This window comes from Calonectris borealis, chromosome 4, assembly GCF_964195595.1.
Source record: "Calonectris borealis chromosome 4, bCalBor7.hap1.2, whole genome shotgun sequence".
NCBI lineage: Eukaryota > Metazoa > Chordata > Aves > Procellariiformes > Procellariidae > Calonectris > Calonectris borealis.
The window spans coordinates 21348633-21365951 of record NC_134315.1 but is presented as its reverse complement, the minus strand read 5'-3'; the positions used below and the strand labels follow the sequence as shown (position 1 = coordinate 21365951).

Below are 17319 nucleotides of genomic sequence, written 5' to 3'. Positions count from 1 at the left end.
CATTAAACATTACACGAAGCAGGTGCGTGGTCAAAACGGAGGAGTTAGTTTTGACACACCTTTTGCTGAAAGCTGACTACGCTACTGTTAATAATGGAATATTTCATATTCATGGAATATTCAGTTATTCACTAGCATTACTATAAACAAGTAAGGTCCCAGTTCAGAGGAGATATTAACGCTATAATACCACATATAAAGTCCTTTTGCATATATTAAGTGTGTTCAACTGAACACAAAAATCATTCCCAAAATTAATGGGATCAACTCTGAATGCAATGATACAGGCATTCATTAATTGGGCAGAAAAAAAAAAAAAACAAAAAATCAAAACAAATTCAAACAGTAATAAGGCCTTAAGTAATCTAAATGGCTTTGCACCACATTTATTAATTAAGAACAAACTCCAGATTTATCAAGTACTTATATCATTCACCCCCTATCTGAACTGAACCACCTTATAAACAACATAAAAGCAAAAGCTGCAGAGAAATCTACTTCTGTATTTTTTTTTTTCCTTTCGAACACATTGCTTAGCAAGTTCCATTGGACATTCAACTAAGGAGGTAAATAACAGGTGTGACCAAAAGTGAAGATAATGTTGGACAGGCATCCGAAGCCAGAGTTTTGCTCAAGGGAAAAAAAAAAGACATTAATTACAAAAATTACATGACAGAATAAGTCATTCTATACTAGACAAATCACTACTTCTAAATATATTATATATTTAAAAATTTGCATATAAAGTTACCCTGCATATTTCTAGAAGCCATTCAGCTGTGCTTAGAAGTACAGTACAGAATTTAACCATAAATGTTGATTTATTGCAACTTACATTAGTCAGATATAACAGGTAAGAGTTCTCTGCAGATTCCAATGTCAGCCCAAGAAGGGAATAGAAACTCAGGAGAATCCTATCAGATATTCTGAACGACTAATGAAAGATCCTTAAACAGAGGACAACTGTAGCCTCCTAACAAGCTGCAATTACATGTCACTAAACGTGCTTAAGATTTTGGGTTTTCTCTGTCTCTCTGGTATCTTTCAAAGACAAGTCTATGCCATCAGAAAAAAAGACATTGCCCACAACTCTCATCCTTCCTACTGCAAAACATGTATGAATAGTAATGAACCACTAAGAGCAACTCCAATGCTTGCAAAGACAGAGTAGGCAGACCAGTATTTTGCTTGTGACTAAACCAATCACAGTTGCATGATACTGAACAATTGTGGGCGAGAATATCACAATTTCTAATTTAGCACAACATTCTGCTATGAAGTACAAAGTGTTACTTGAAGTTCCCACATGCAATTAATGCAGAGCTGGAATTGTTCTGTCCTTTTTCCATAGCTGCGCTTCAGTCTTATCTACAGATCTAAAATATTTCTGTTAAGAGTTTCAGAACCACATTAACTAATGGCAGTCTACTCTCTACTTCTGGTACTCCTTATGAACATCGGCGGATAGGTCTAAAACCAGCTGAGCACCTTATAGCCACAAACAAACAAACAAACAAATATAGCAAAGCATGGAAATTCCTTCTGGAACCTACACAGCATTTTCAGTTATGTTCTGTTGTACCCAGCATTTTACAAGACCCACACAATTCCTGCATCAAAAGTTTGGCAATAGAGAATGGAATTATTTAGCTTTTCAGTATTCCTTTCCCATTCTTAAACTGGAGCAAAAAAAAAAGTAGTGAAACAAATGAGGTGAGAAGGCCTGTTAAGGAGGTTGGGGTACACAATCAGAAGATACCAAACATGCACAGGATTTGTTGGGGTGGAGGAGGCAAGGCAAGACAAATGCAACAGCATGACTCAACAGATAAGACATTTAAAAGAATCCTACAAAATACATTCTGAAACATTACATCCTAACAAAAATTAATTTCCTTACACTGCAACCCAACCATTCAGATGAAGTCTGTAAAACAGTTCAAAAGCTGAATTGAATTCAAGCATAGATCATCTTTTCTAATAAATAAGTAATCTACTAAGAAGTCTCAAACCTTCTGAAAGTAATAAATTATGGCTAACAAGGCTATCAAAGATGGGGAGAAGGAGTTAACACCACCTGCCCTCCCTGAATAACATATTAATTATAGCTTCCTAGGTAGTATTACTGATTGGCTGAAACCTAATCCTGCAACATTTTAAAGCTAAACGACATAGAAAACAAAACTTTAGTGCACTTAAGAAGCACTGTGAACATAAATACCAAATTAATATCCAACCTGAGCAGTAATTATTCATTCTGTAGCATTCAAAAAACTTAAACACATTAAAGAAACACAGCAAAAATACCTAACTCAGAAAGTGTTTAAGTTTATATCTAAACAGTTTACATTTATAAGTTTATATCTAAACAGGTTAGAGGCTCCTTAAACTGCTCCTAGAACAGTTCTCATATAAAGCCAGGAGAGCAACATTTTTTCCCCCTTATACCTGAAGTAAGTATCCTCTTCACACTCAACAGAAATCTAACTGACACAGCAAGTAGAGTTACTGGTTTGATCCATGTGTCCGAACAGGGCTTTCTACCTCATGGCAAAACAAGTTTACTCTGTTATAGAAGGAGCCCAGATTCCTAGCTCAGATGCTGACACCTCAAGAGATGTGAAATGAATCCCATCCTTAAAGCTTCTGATCAAGTAACACCATGGGTAAGCACTTTAACACCTCAGGGCCCTACGAACTCAACAGTGTTAAACAACAAATGAAAATAATGAATAGGTGAAGCAGGAAACTGTGCATAGTAATAGCTACCTAAATATGCTTTTCCCGTTACATCTTGAAGTTTGCATGGTCTGAAACACCAGCTCCCAAATGATGCTGCATTCTCGAAGTCCAGTGTAACAACAATAGCCTTGGCATGAGCAACAGCCAGGCAGAAAAGCCAAGGAGAAGGACGCAGGCTCACTGCTGGAAATATCCAGTGTGGGCAGCAACAGCTGCTGCTTGGGCTGGCTGCTGCCCTCCATTCTGGGCCCTGTACCCCACCAGTAACCATTCCACATGTTCAACCCCTTCTGGAAGCAGCGTTGAGGCCAACAGCAAAGCTTTCTGCCTGCCCTGCCAAATGCAAATAGTTATTTCCCTACTTCCTCTGAAAGGAATGACAACCAGACAAGAGCTGGAGGATGCCTGAAAGTCATCCTCTGGATGAAGGCACCTTAACAAAAATAAAATATAATTTCTGACAGTAGAAGTATTTAACCCATATTCAGATATCTAGGTATACCCAGTTATCTTTAAAATCTTTTAGGTTAAGAAAGAAATAATTGAAGTTGCTTTCATTACAATTAAACTTGATATCCATTTCAATTAGTAAACAGAAAATGACTAACATGCAATCAGTAAAATCAAGGGGGTTTGCATGTTTAACAAACCAACTAATTACAACTTGCACTTTGAAGTAATCTGTGTTTAACAGAAGTTTGAGATAGGCTAAGGAGAAAGCAAGTTCAAAAATATTTCTAAGTGAGAAATCCAAGACCATCAGATGAGGCTATTTCATACAACAAGTGAACGTGTCAGAGCTAAAGGCTCATTATTCATGCAAATGTAACAGGCTACTTAAAACTTCTGGACAAGATGCACAGGAAAAATACAGTATTTACTTCGCCCTAGCACTTAAAACTGCAATACTTTGAGAACTTCATTATTAGTGTTGGCACCTGTACTTGCCACCAGTATGAATGTCACAATTCACCCTCTACCAAGTCTCTAACTTACACTTATTCCACATACTAACATTAAGAAAATATCCAGGAAGTATGCTCTTCACTAGGTATCCAGCAACCCTGGGGTTAAGCAAAGTACTTAAGAGAAATGCCTTACATGCTTCAGTTCCACACAATACAGAATGCTCTATATTCAAGTTCTGATCTTAGATTCACTACCTAGCCAAAGAAACGGAGCTCTGTGAAATATCCAAGCAGTTGTACAAATGGCAGCCTCCGTGGTGATCCCAGGACATACGCTGGTTTCCACAGCAGTTTACAGTTTCCAATTCTTATCTGCATGCAGAAAGTGCCAGAGAACTTTATATTTAAGTCTGTCTTCACCAAAATTCTGAACGCAAAACTTGCCAAGGAAAACATAATTATAGCTTGGTCTTGATAGCGAAATACATGTTCCTTCCTGCTTCTAACAAGTCTCTTACTACACTCCCAATAAACAGACCAGAATTAAGCTTGTCCTTTATAATCATTGAGAATATAGCACAGACCTGGAAAAGCAAGCTGAATTTTTACTCCTTCCAACACTGTACTTCTCTTAATTTTCATGTGCAAAATGTCCTTGCTACTAGCAGAGTGTTTCATTTCCACTTTCATTTTTACTTCGTACACCAAAAAAAATTTGAAAAAGGCAAACTGAACTAGACACATTCACGAAAAATTTCTGCAGTCAGTTTTCAGAGCAGAACCCATGGCAAGACCAGATAGTTTCACTTAAAGTATTCACAATCGTATAAGAAGCAGTGAAACAATCATTTTCATTCCAATAAGCCTTAGAAACCTTTTGGAGAAAAAAAAAAAACACACACACTAAAAAAAGACACAAGAGGCCACAAAGTCTGAAAGTTATTTGAAGTTATTTTTGCTCAACATCCTGCAAATGAGAGTGGCCTGGTAGGAGCTACAGAGTGAAAGTCCATTTTCCAAAGCAAATTGGGTTGACTGATCTTCAGCAACAGGTTGATTTATCTTCAAAATTGTCACACTACTACCTAAAACACTACAGCTGCCTAAAATCTTCACTTCACCCACAGTCAAATCTGAAGATAAAAGACTATAGACTGGTTCTTTCATAGATAGCAAGGCACTACATCTAGACTTTAAGCAGGTTAACAATATTATAGGATTCTGAAAACTCAGTATCTTCAGTTGGTATGCTTAGTCCTCTGCGTAAAGTCTTCTCAAACACTTCATAGACCCAAAAAATACAGTATCAGAACAAGGAATGACTAAAATTAAAGATGCACTTATTAAAACACTTGTGCTAAAACTTCAAAAAATTATATTCAAATGAATAATCAACTACTACTTTCATATTTAAAGAATAAATGCAATAATTTGGGTAACAAGACAATGGCTGTCTTGTTCTTTGGCTTCTGTAAGAATGTTAATCTGCTGCTGATAGCATTTTGGGCATAGAAAAGTAGAAGTGGTAAAAAAAAAATCAAAAACAAGAAAGTCATTGTAATTTTACTAACTTTTGGCAGGAAAGAAATTTCAGCCTTAGGATACCATTTAGGAGACTGCAAACCAATACAAATCAACAGAAGAAACACAGTTCAATAAAATCAATTTACAAAGTGAGCCAGTGCCAAAAGTTTTGCCAGTCCTCAAGTTGAAAACCCCCACTTAGTAACACCCCCAAAAAACTTATCATATAAATTATGATGCAGCTTACTACACCATTATGACATTCTCCTTTAACCATTTTACCCTTATTCTTTCTACATTAGCAGTCACTTTAAACATTTGCACAAAGCCAAAACTGAAATGGAAAACAGCAAGTATTTGTCAAACTGTCTTGTCTCAACACAACCGTACCTTGCAGTTTTACAGAAGACTAGCAAAAACATATGAATTGGCCACACTGACTCAAAGGTATCCATCTAGTTCAACCTTGAGCAGCACCACTTAGCAGCAGATGGTGCAGTACAAAGGGTGATGGCAAGAACAATTTTTCCCTAACACAACACATTTTTGGTTTGCAAAACCATCCACTGCAATGAGTTTCCTAGTTTAATTCTACCTGTTCACGCAGGTGTGCTCTCCCCTTTCCCCCAGGAAAATGGGAAGCGGGGGGATATATCTATTTTTAAACCTTCTTCTGATTTTCAATGAATGCCCCCAGGTCTCATAGCATGAAAATAACTACCAGTCTTCCTACAGTTGCCTCCTTTATAATACTCATGATTTCAAAGAGGTCTACCACATCCTCACTATCACCTCCTAAGACCTGAAACCCACCTGGCTGCCACAGTGCTTTTCCATCCATCCCTCCCTCCACCTCCTTGGCCTTCCTTGCTTCCAGCCCAGGGTTCATCCCACATTTGCTTAGCCAATTTCAGCAAATTATTCCAGCAGAAAATGAACCCAACAACTAAACTGCAATAGCTCAGCATGGGGAAGAGGACAGGCTGAAGGCCTAAACCACAGCTGCCAACATACATTGGCTTTAGCTTCCTAAGAACTATGGCCACAGGGCAGGTCTTTTAAAACCAAGAAGTCCTAGTTTCTGTTCATACACAAAAACTTATATACAAAAGCATTGGCAAGCTTTATTCAAACTTTTTCTAGTTTTACATATCCTTTCAAGAGACAACGATTAGTGTACTATTTTCCTTTCTTCATAATTTGTAGTATTTCTTCCTGACCAACAACCAGGCTTTTTCCAAAGAACAACCCACTATTACTCCCAAAAATCTCAAGTATAACAGCTCATCAAAGCTTCAATTATTCAGTTAAATCCAGTCCAAGTATACACTTAACAGTATGTAAGTACTGTTGTTGAGGTTCAACAAGGCCAAGTGCCGGGTCCTGCACTTCGGCCACAACAACCCCAGGCAACGCTACAGGCTTGGGGAAGAGTGGCTGGAAAGCTGCCCAGAGGAAAAGGACCTGGGGGTACTGGTTGACAGCCGGCTGAACATGAGCCGGCAGTGTGCTCAGGTGGCCAAGAAGGCCAACGGCATCCTGGCCTGTATCAGAAATAGTGTGGCCAGCAGGAATAGGGAGGTGATCGTGCCCCTGTACTCGGCACTGGTGAGGCCGCACCTCGAATACTGTGTCCAGTTTTGGGCCCCTCACTACAAGAAGGACATGGAGGTGCTGGAGCGCGTCCAGAGGAGGGCAACGAAGCTGGTGAAGGGCCTGGAGCACAAGTCTTATGAGGAGCGGCTGAGGGAACTGGGGTTGTTTAGCCTGGAGAAGAGGAGGCTGAGGGGAGACCTCATCGCACTCTACAACTACCTGAAAGGAGGGTGTAGCGAGGTGGGTGTTGGTCTCTTCTCCCAAGTAACTAGCGATAGGACAAGAGGAAATGGCCTCAAGTTGTGCCAAGGGAGGTTTAGATTGAACATTAGGAAAAATTTCTTTACTGAAAGAGTGGTCAGGCCTTGGAACAGGCTGCCCAGGGAAGTGGTGGAGTCACCATCCCTGGAGGTATTTAAAAGACGTGTAGATGAGGCCCTTAGGGACATGGTGTAGTGGGCATGGTGGTGTTGGGTTGACGGTTGGACACGATGATCTTAGAGGTCTTTTCCAACCTGTATGATTCTATGATTCTATGATTCTAAGTACTGAATAAAATAAGCTCCTTCCTCCTTTCTCTCCCTGCCCGACTTCTTTGCACTTCGACACTACCATCTCATCACTGTCAATATCATGAAATATCATCAGATCTCTCTGCAGGCAACAGCTGTTTACATTGAGTCCCCCTTCATCATCCTGCTACATGTCAAACTTCCACTCACTTCTAAGATAAGTAGTATAATGCTCCATTTGTAACCACCTAGTACCGTGAAGATGCATCCTTTTTCTTCCCATTAAGGTAAGATTTTTCCTGTGATTGTTTACCACTCTTTCGCAAGGAAACAGCAATTTCTCTGGACCTGATCACAGCCAAGGTTGTGTTGTGTACAGAGCCTCCATTTTGTCGAAATAAGGAAGTCTTACCACTCGTCAACATCAAGAGAAATTAGAGCCTTGACTACTGTTCATAGGATACTATAAACAGACATGAGGCAACATAAAACAAGTGTCTGTTTCTCTAACAAAAAAGAAACACATCACAGATGCATAGTTTCTTAGGAAGGATGTTTACTTAATAAAGGAAACAAACCAGTTTTACTTGGATTCCTTTATAACAAAGTTTAAAAGTAGTCAAATTGGATGCATTTAGAGCTCAGATAGGTGTTTTGGTTTTTTTCTTTCAAACACGTACAGCTGAATCAGAATGGGACGTTTCTTCATTATCCTGTATTAATAAAATCACATTTCCTCAGTTTTGCTTTATACAAGTAAATAGTTATGCCAGGCAAGTGATTTTAGTTTTGAGACATGAACTCCCTCTTACAATAAAACAACTGGTAAAAACCAAATTAACTCCGAAACAAAGGTTTCACTCCAAAACATGGATTCTTCTGTTTCAGTAGATATATTCAGGGAACATGAACCAGGTAGGAGCGAAGAGATCGAGGCAGCCAGGTTCCAAAAAATATTGGCAAAGTTAAGTCTTTCAAAAAAAAATTAAAAATATACTCTGGGGAAGACAGAGCTGTCTTGATGCATTTCATTTGCAACCACAAATCACAAGTAGGAAAGGATATAAATACATTCTCCGTTCCTGCCACATCATTGGTATAAGTATTGGAGCTACGTGATATTATATGGTCTAATTTTCATATTTAGTAAAACAGTAAACAATACTTAGCACTAAAAAAGTAATTTCATTTTCACTTCAAAATCATTTGTAAGTCTTTAGGCAATGAAAATAACTTAAGCCAACAGTGTTTTTCATACAAGCATACAATGTTACAGAAAGAAGTTATCCTGCAACCTTCTATATATAGCAATCTAGGATTAAAACTACAGTAGAAGGAAGTCTCCTACTCAGAGTAATTACCTTTCATATTTACTTCAAAATCATCATAGACCACATGGTTTGAGTGATTTTGTTTATTTGTTAACAGTATAATACTTCTTGCTTGTTGTTCTTTAAATAAAAATTCTGGGTAGCATTTCAAATTGAGGAAAAGCTAATCAAGCTTGTCATTTTCAGATTATAACTAGAGAGAAACAACATAAGATTTATTCCTTTTATTTGCTTTAGATCTAGGCATACAAACAGAAAATTCACCTGCTTACTGCATCTAGTGGGGGTAGGAGGGAGAAATGCATTTCAAGTAAAATCACTGAACATATTTCAACATGTAAACAGAGACTGTAGTGTAGATCTAAAAAAAAAAAGAGGTGATTCATCAAATGCTACACATACAGAAAAAAAAACACGAATCATTCAGGAGTTACTGACGACCAATCTCAATGGGAGCCTCGAGGAGTTATTTACTATTAAGAACAAAATAATGTTTGTGTGAAAACTTCCTTTCTAAATAACATATTTAACTAATTCAGTTCACACAGTCACTTGATGGAACTGAAAAAAACTGTTCCTTTATCTGTGTAACATTGCTACATGTGCTTAATAATTACATACAACTAACCCCTTCCTTTATTGTAAACCACAAAGTGAGAAAGAGCATTCATATTACACCTCAATGTATGGAAAGTTTCCCATTTTAAGGAGAAACTACACTGAGCTTAGAAATCCAAAATGTCTTCACCAAATTTTTATTCAACAAAAACTTGTTTAAATTAATACTTTACCACAAGGTTTGTTTGCTTTCAAACACAGCTTTAAATAGGTTCAGATAAACTACTGATTATTGCTCACCTCGGTTTTAGAAGCCGAGCACATGACAATTTCTTACAAATGAACAATAACCACAGAAACAAAGTACACAAGAAAAAAAATGAGGTATTAAAAATTTTAACTGGAGACAGTACTGGAGGGCTGGGCTGCTGACAGTTTTTAAATGCCTCATGATGCAGAAGAAAAGGTAGGAAACAGAAAACATTGCCTAGAGGAAAAGGATCAAAGTTATCTTTGCATTCCTATAAATTCTGAGCTACTACAATAGTTAAAGCTTAACACAATCCACGTAGTCTCAACAACCATTCCGATTTGCACAAGTTTCTGTGGTGCTGCTTGTGGTTTGCAACACAAGCTGCAACAGTGATGGGTTCCTTCCCACCTCTGCGTCCAGGGATCACCAGAAAAGCAAGATTCACCTGCAGTAGTTAACACTGCATACAGAGGAAATTTTCTCCTGATATCCTTGAAAATCTTTGCTAGAGACCACAAGAATGAAATTTAAAAGAAAAGTTCAGTGGTTCTTACCTGTTAATTCAAATTCTGTTGACTCTAATGAGTCAACAGTTCTGTTAAAATGTGTACCGTTAACTCAAATTCATAACTGTTCTGACAAGCACATTATCTTCAATTTCCAAGACAGATTTTATTTAAAACTCTGGAGTACTTTTCATTATACAGACTTAAGGATTCCTATAACAGGTCTCTGAAAAATGCCATGCTTTTGGGATTGGAAGGAAAAGGAGCAAGGTCCAGAAGAAGGAAAAAAAGAAGAAAAAAAAAAAGATAGATATAGTAATAAACTCTCTTCAGTTAAGTTTGAAGTGTTCACAGAAATCAAGTAAACATGCAAATTGCATAGTACCCAGACAATCATCACATTCCGTTTATGCTGATTCTAAATTTTAACAACGCATCATCATTTTATTCACCCCCTCCCCCTTTCAGAGGTGCAAAGATAGTTTCCATAGTAACAGGAGAGACTCAGTAGTATCCAAAGGCAGAATAACACAAACTTATGTAACAACTTGAAACTCACCTTGGTTTGTAAAATGTGTATGTGCTTATTTTAGGACAACATACACAGTGGTTATTTACTCTTAACACCCACCATATGTGGTCAAGAGAAACATCTCAAGTTCCTGTAAAAAACAGGAAACTCCTTTTAAAAAGCCAGTTTCACAGATAGGATGTAACAGACTAATCCCAATGAAGTCTCCTCATACATCAGGATTTCTGCAGTAAATTAGAGTCAACTCTTATGTAAAATAATACTCTTCTGACTTGTGAGGAGGTTTTGACAGTGCATTAAAAATTACAAAAAAAAAAAGAAACTAGTAATTTTCTAGTAATTTTCCTAGCTTTCCCACATCATCACAGCTCTTTGCAATATGTTCCTCTCCCCCGATGCTGACTGAGAACAGATATTAAACACAAAAAGGACATACAAGTTACAGCACACGAGCTAAAAATCAATTAAAAGGATATCAAATTGCTTACTTCATACAAACTTCAAAAAAAGGAAACTACATTTTTAGTGTTTTTCATAGTGATAGTATCACCATGGGAAATCTTATCAACTGCCTCTGTCATTTGGTCCACCTTTGACAAATATATGGCAGCTCAACCTAGTTATGATAGATCAGTATCACTGAGGTTAGTTAGAAGAAAATGAGTCATGCCCAACTTGCGTAGGAGCAGCTAGCCAGGATCTGGTGGGAGGTCCCCAGAAAAGCAGAGCTGTCTTCAGAAAGCTTATAGCTGAAAGGGCAACACAAAAACCTGCTGATGGAGGGATGATACTGATATAAGAATTTCAGCTCACATGACACCAGAAGGTGCAGAATGCACTAGCAGAAGCACTGAAGAATTAAAATGAAAACACTGGAAGGCTGTAAGGCAAAAATACTCAGCTACGGGCAAAGGAAGTTACAAGTGCTTGAGATCTCATTTCTGACTGCGATTCCAATGCCACTCACCTATATAAAGGCCAAGATTTTTCCTGGTTGACGGGTTTTTAATCTCTGTTTCGAAAACCTCCACAAATCCAGCCAACTATAGCTGTTTTAGCTATATCTTGTAGTTACGACAATTCACCAACGCTGATTGAGCTACCAAAACCTGGAAACCTTGTTGCACAAGGTTTCATTGCTGGGTTTCTCCTATTCATTATCACTAAAAATAAAAAAATACGTTAAGAAATTAAAAACCTAACGAAACTCTAGAACACAAACTAATTAGACTTCAGGAACTGATGACTGCATTGAGATGCTACAGAACGTAAATGACAGCTTGAAGTTGACATCCTTTAGTAGAGAAAGGACTCAAAATTTCTGTCCTCCCAACAGAAATGGTAAGACCAGATCATGAAGAGTTTAGAGACAAACAAATAGAAGTAATGGAATAAAAGAAGTCTGAAATACTCAGTTTTCATCACTAGAGAAATCTACTAGCTTAAAAAGCAGTTTGCTAGGAAATGACAGAAGTCTTATAGTTCACAACCTTTTAAGACGAGCGCACGCCAAAATAATCATGCAAAGATCATTTTGCTATGTGACCAAAATCACTGCACTCTTTGTATTACTCCACCATACGTAAAGTCTCACACACAACCACCAACTTCCAAATGGACTGTTCAAGCCCAAAAAGGTCACCATGCAGTTTCAGTTGCCTTAGTGATGCAATTCTATGGACAGCTAGGCTCATGCTATCACAGCAGGCAGGCCCTTCTTCTGCACTGCTGACCCCACCTGCACAGTTCCATCCTCTCTCTTCTTTGCACTGGTGCTAGTGCTTAAAGCACGTCAGGAAAGACTCTGATAAGAAATCCATCGGTTTTTCTGTTGCTTGCATTTCTTTTCACATTCCTGCAAGCTAACGCAACAGACAGAGGGCTCATCACAACACTGGGGGCAAAGAGGGTACAAAGTAGAAAGGGAGCAGGAACTCCCTCTCTCCTTGTGGGTTGCAAGGACTGGGATAAGCATGCCTACTCCCACTAGCTCTCTATTGCTAACAATATTGCTTGCATGGCCAGCTGGGGTCAACTCCATAGAGGAAAGCCACCCTTCAACAACCACCCATATTAGAATGGCTTAAACCAATTGTGAAGTTGCAGCTAAAAATACATCTTTTCTAGAAATCCTCACTTCTCAAATGCCGAAGTCAGGTTAATTTGAAGAGCTCAGAGTGTTAAGATGATGGATAAGTTCCAGAATGGAAACTCAATTAAAAGAAAAAAATCTTTGAATGACTTTCAGGAAAAGGTTACATCATGTTGTCCATTGTTTCTTCAGTAAATACAATGCAGTGCTGTAGTTATAAATGGTCTAGCTCAATATTATAAGCCATTATTTGAGAGAAATTTATTAGCCAAATAAAGATCCAGGTTCTCTGTCTCACCTGAAAGGCAGCCAAATTAATCCATGATCATGGATTAAATTTAAACTTTTAAACAAGAAAAGAATCCACAATTATCTAGAATTACAAAGCAACTTAATTAAAAGTCAATGAATAAAGTGAATGTGAAAACCCAGTGTTATCTTTGGGCTCAGAACAGAAGGTTCCTTAAACTTTCTACCAAATTAAGTGGTGAACGAGCAGAGCCAGAATGAATAGAAAATAGCCTCATGGTGTTCTATCCAGTGGAAACACAGTTTTGTTGATCTGATTTTCGTAACTGTGACTAAATACCTTCAGCACAGTGTCAGATGTTACATATACAGCCATCATTTATAAATTACCATTAAAAAGGCACATATACACAGGAAGACAACAGTAATGATAACCTATATAAACAATTAAGTAAATTCCTGAATATCTGATGAAATATGGCAGGACTAGCGTCTTGGGCTCCCTTCCTAGTCCTAAAATTCGTCATACATCCCTTTTCTGTCAAGCGTCTATATTATCTTTGCCAGCTTTTTCTCTAACCCAACAAAAGATTCCAATAGTGGGAACTTGTTGAACGATCTATATAATTTGACTGTTATAGGTAAAAACTTTCCAGCCTATATTTAACCTGAATGTCACCCACTACAATTTACTTCCTCTTAACCTACATCTTAACCACAGAGAAAATGGAAAAAGTTTTTAAAAAAAAATCAATACACTTCTGTGAACTATTTGTTACATACACACCCCTCCCACAGCCTTTTCCACCCCCCAAAACAAAGCAATACCTTAATTTTTTTTTTTTTTTTTGCATCAGTCATAGGTTCTGAGCCTCTCAATCCACATTGCTACTCTCCTCTGCACTTTTTGGATTGTTTAATACTCAAGACTAGACACAAAAGTGCAATCAAAAAGAAAAAAATAAAAGCCTTCTGCAATTTAAACTGGATCAACAAATCCAAGGATGGCACCCACTTTTGCCAGGTGCATGATGTTGCTTATTCAGATCAACTTGTGACTAGAACTCCTGGATTATTTGCTACAGCTGTGCTGCCTATACACCTCTATTTGAGCATCTGATAGCCTCTTCCTAGCACAGCATTTTATACTTAGCAGCTTTTTATCTTCTGGATTGTACTTCTCAAACCTATCAAAATGACTGAATTAAAAGCTTATTCTATTCTTCTCCAGACAAGTGTTGGCAATCCCTCCTAACTCAATGGCACATCTGCAAATTTTGTATTTTAAGGAAAAAGTGATAGATAATATAACTAAAATCACCCCCAAACATCTCATCTGGTTTTCTCCCAACCTTCAAGAGTTCTTCCAGCTTTGCAAAGAGTAACTTAAAACTATTTGGGGGTTAGTTACCAGAGAGGCAAACAACTTACATGATCAACTGAAACACAGTATTTATCAAGCAGATGAACACGGAACTATATTAAAAACCTCCTAAAGATTAAAACTGATTCTAAGATGGCTCTTAACCATACATATTTTCCAGGCCAAACTGTCATGTAATGCAATAAATCCCCTTATAACATGTTAGATTTCTCAAATAAATGTAATTCTTCACCAGATTCACTGTTGGTGGGGCAGGAGGGGCACCACGACAGCTGACAAGCATCTCAGTACTTTTACAGTCTATAAAATATAAAAAAAATTACTTTTTTTCTATACAGACTGACATATCAAAATCGAGTAAGCACGAAATGTAGACAGCATCAGCACTATACATAACAAGAACCATTTAATACCACCTACAACCAGATTAATTAAGGTCTGAAAGAAAAAAAAAAAAGCAAGCTGTTTCAATACAGCATTTTCACAACACCCTTGGGAGGTATGACTGCTGCTTCACAGACTGCGGATGTTCCAACTTCCTTAGTTTATATGGCAAGCCAACAGATTGGACAATTTAGATTTCAGAAATGCCGTGTCCTCAAACAAGATCACTAGATCACATAGCCTTGCATCTCTATCTCAGAGTTATTTCAGGAATACCGCTGAAGTTCCATTAATTATAATTAAAATTCATGGTTTTAAAGTGTTACGTTGAGAAGAAACCCACGCATGTTTCATCCACTGAAGTTCAGCAATTTTAGCTCAGGATGTCAATACTATTTCAAGCAACATAAGTTTTTCTCTGATAAGAAATGCACACTACTTTGATTCAGAAGGGGTATGTTTTTGTTTTCTTCTCTCTTCCACCTTCTGCACCCTCTCTCCAATTAGAGAGCTTTTTGAAAAGCACATTACGAGACATGACAACCTTCTAAATGTTTTTGAGTATTTCCTAACATAGAAATCCCATCTTCCTAAGTGAACTGTCTAAAGACCACAAAGCTTCCTACTGTTCATTACAAGACAGATTCAGAATGTGTATAAGCAATTCAGAACCGTCAACGCCTGCTGAAATTAGATTATTTTAAATATTTCAGTGCAACTACTGGTTTTAACTGCAGGCATTACTGTTTCCCACATGTACAGTAGTATGAATATATCCACTTCTTTTAAAAGAATTAAGTGAAGGCGAAAAAGCTTTCCACACTTTTCTGGAGAACTAAAATCCCTCTGAGGGCACAGGATGGACACATCATTGTGTTCACAGCAGCGGGCTCCTGGGCGGCGTGGCAGCCAGCTGTGCCGCCATACAGCAGGACCCGCAAGTTCGGCGGGGCGGGTCACCTCCCCTCCTCCCCCGGGGCCGCTGCAGCCCCCCGTGCCCGCCGGGAGGGCGCCCAGCACCTCGCCTGGAAGGCGCCCTGCGGCTGTGAGAGCCGAGGCGGGCGCGCACGGCGCCTCACGGCCGGGGCCGCGCCGCGGCAGGCGGCTGGCGGCGCCCGAGACACCCACCCGCACGCACGGGCGGCACCGCGGCAGCCGACGCGGAAGCGGCGGCTCCGGATCTCAACAATATCGCTATTCAACAGGATCCTGCACATATCCTGCGGCGGGCTCCTTCCCGGGGAGGGGCAGCGCGGCCGGCGGCCGGCAGCCCCCGCCGGGGCAGTACCGCAGTGCCACCGCCGCAGCCGACCCCCTGCGGACCGGACCGGCGCCCTCTGCAGAGCCGCATCGTGGCCGGCCCCGCGGCGGAGGGAGGCGGCTCGGAGGCGCCCAGGAGCACGGCGGGCCCCGCCGGGCGGGGCAGGGCCCCGGCAGGAAGGCGTCCGACCCGCCGCCGGCGGGATGCTCCCCCCGCCCCGCCGGTGGCGGCACGCGCGGGAGCCGTTACCTGTCACAACCGCCGCCGTCTCCGCCGCAGAGGCGGCGGCGCCTCCCCGTCCTCCCCGCCGGCCACCGCCAACGTCCGCAGCCTCCAGCTCGCATCCCCCGCCGGCGGCGGCGGGCAGGAGCAGCCCCAGCAGAAGCAGGCAGGTCGGCACCGGCGTCGCCGCCGCCCGCCCGCCGGGCGCTCGGAGCCCGCTCATCGGTACCGCTGCTGCAGCGAAGCGAAGGGAGGGAGGGAAGGGGCTGGAGCTGCGACGCTGCCCGCTCCGGCGGCACGAACCCGCCTCGGCGCCGGCCCCACGCTGCCTCCCGCCGCTTCCGGCGGCCGCCGCCGAGCCGCCCGGGCGACACGTCACCGCGCGGTGACGTCACCGGGGAGGGGGCGGGAGGCGGGCCAGCGGCGGGGAGCGCGGTCGAGCCCGCCGGTAGCGGCGGGGCGCGGTGGATTGCGCCGAGGGAAGAAGCGGGTTGGCAGGTCTTCTCCGTCGGATGGCGGAAAACTTGCCGGCCGCCCGGGGCGATGAAGCGCTCCCGCGGCGGCACCTCCTCCCGGTGCGCCGGGCAGGGCTCGGCCGGCTGCCTGCCAGCCCTGCCCAGAAATCCTGCGGAGGTTTAGCTCCCCCTCGGCAGGGCGGCCGGGCAGCCGACGTGTGCCGGGGCCCCGGGGCGCTGAAGCGCCCTCGGGTCAAGACCGGATTCAGGAAAGGCAAAGCGTCCTAAAACAAGGCGGTTTACCTACAGGGGAAAGAAATGAGAGCTGTGAGTTTGTTAAATTCGTCCTTGTCACATCAATACTGCAACAAATGCAGTCACCTGAGGAGAGCTTCCTAAAGGGAAGGAATGTATGAAAAGTTTCAGTTCAGCGTGTACAGCCCTTTCAAAACAAACAAACAAAAAAAGAATGGTGTTTTAAATCTGATCCCACACAACTGAAATCAGGAAAACTAAGCCCTCGCAAAGATTAAACCCTGATTTAATTGTGTTTAGGACCTTTGCAAAAAAATCCCAAAACCAAAAAACTTTTGCTTAAAATGTTTCCATCAAGCCACTGAATGGGAATAAAATCTATGTCGTGCTTTGTCCTGTCCAAATCTGTGGGATTTTCAACCACTCTGTTTTGAGTCATTTAACCAAGAATAACACAGCTTCAAAGACCAAATCCAATCTAATACCTCAGATACACAATACAAGAGAAAACAATGCAGCATGGATGGTAGTATGTAAATATATATATAGTATATA

General features: G+C 40.8%; 1 protein-coding gene across 7 annotated transcripts in view; it reads right to left on the bottom strand.

Annotated features, from left to right (window-relative positions):
* STIM2 (stromal interaction molecule 2) overlaps window positions 1-16404 on the bottom strand; it is a 76688-nt gene extending 60284 nt beyond the window's left edge. For 2 of the 7 annotated variants that reach the window (XM_075148886.1, XM_075148892.1), the window contains exon 1: window positions 16082-16400. In XM_075148886.1, coding sequence (XP_075004987.1) covers window positions 16082-16277 — 196 coding nt within the window. In that variant the 5' untranslated portion in view covers window positions 16278-16400. Of the gene's footprint in view, window positions 1-4234; window positions 4783-16081 lie in introns of those variants that run through there. The other 5 variants (XM_075148889.1, XM_075148890.1, XM_075148888.1 and 2 more) reach the window with 5 other exon arrangements.
* Between the last annotated feature and the right edge of the window lie 915 nt (window positions 16405-17319).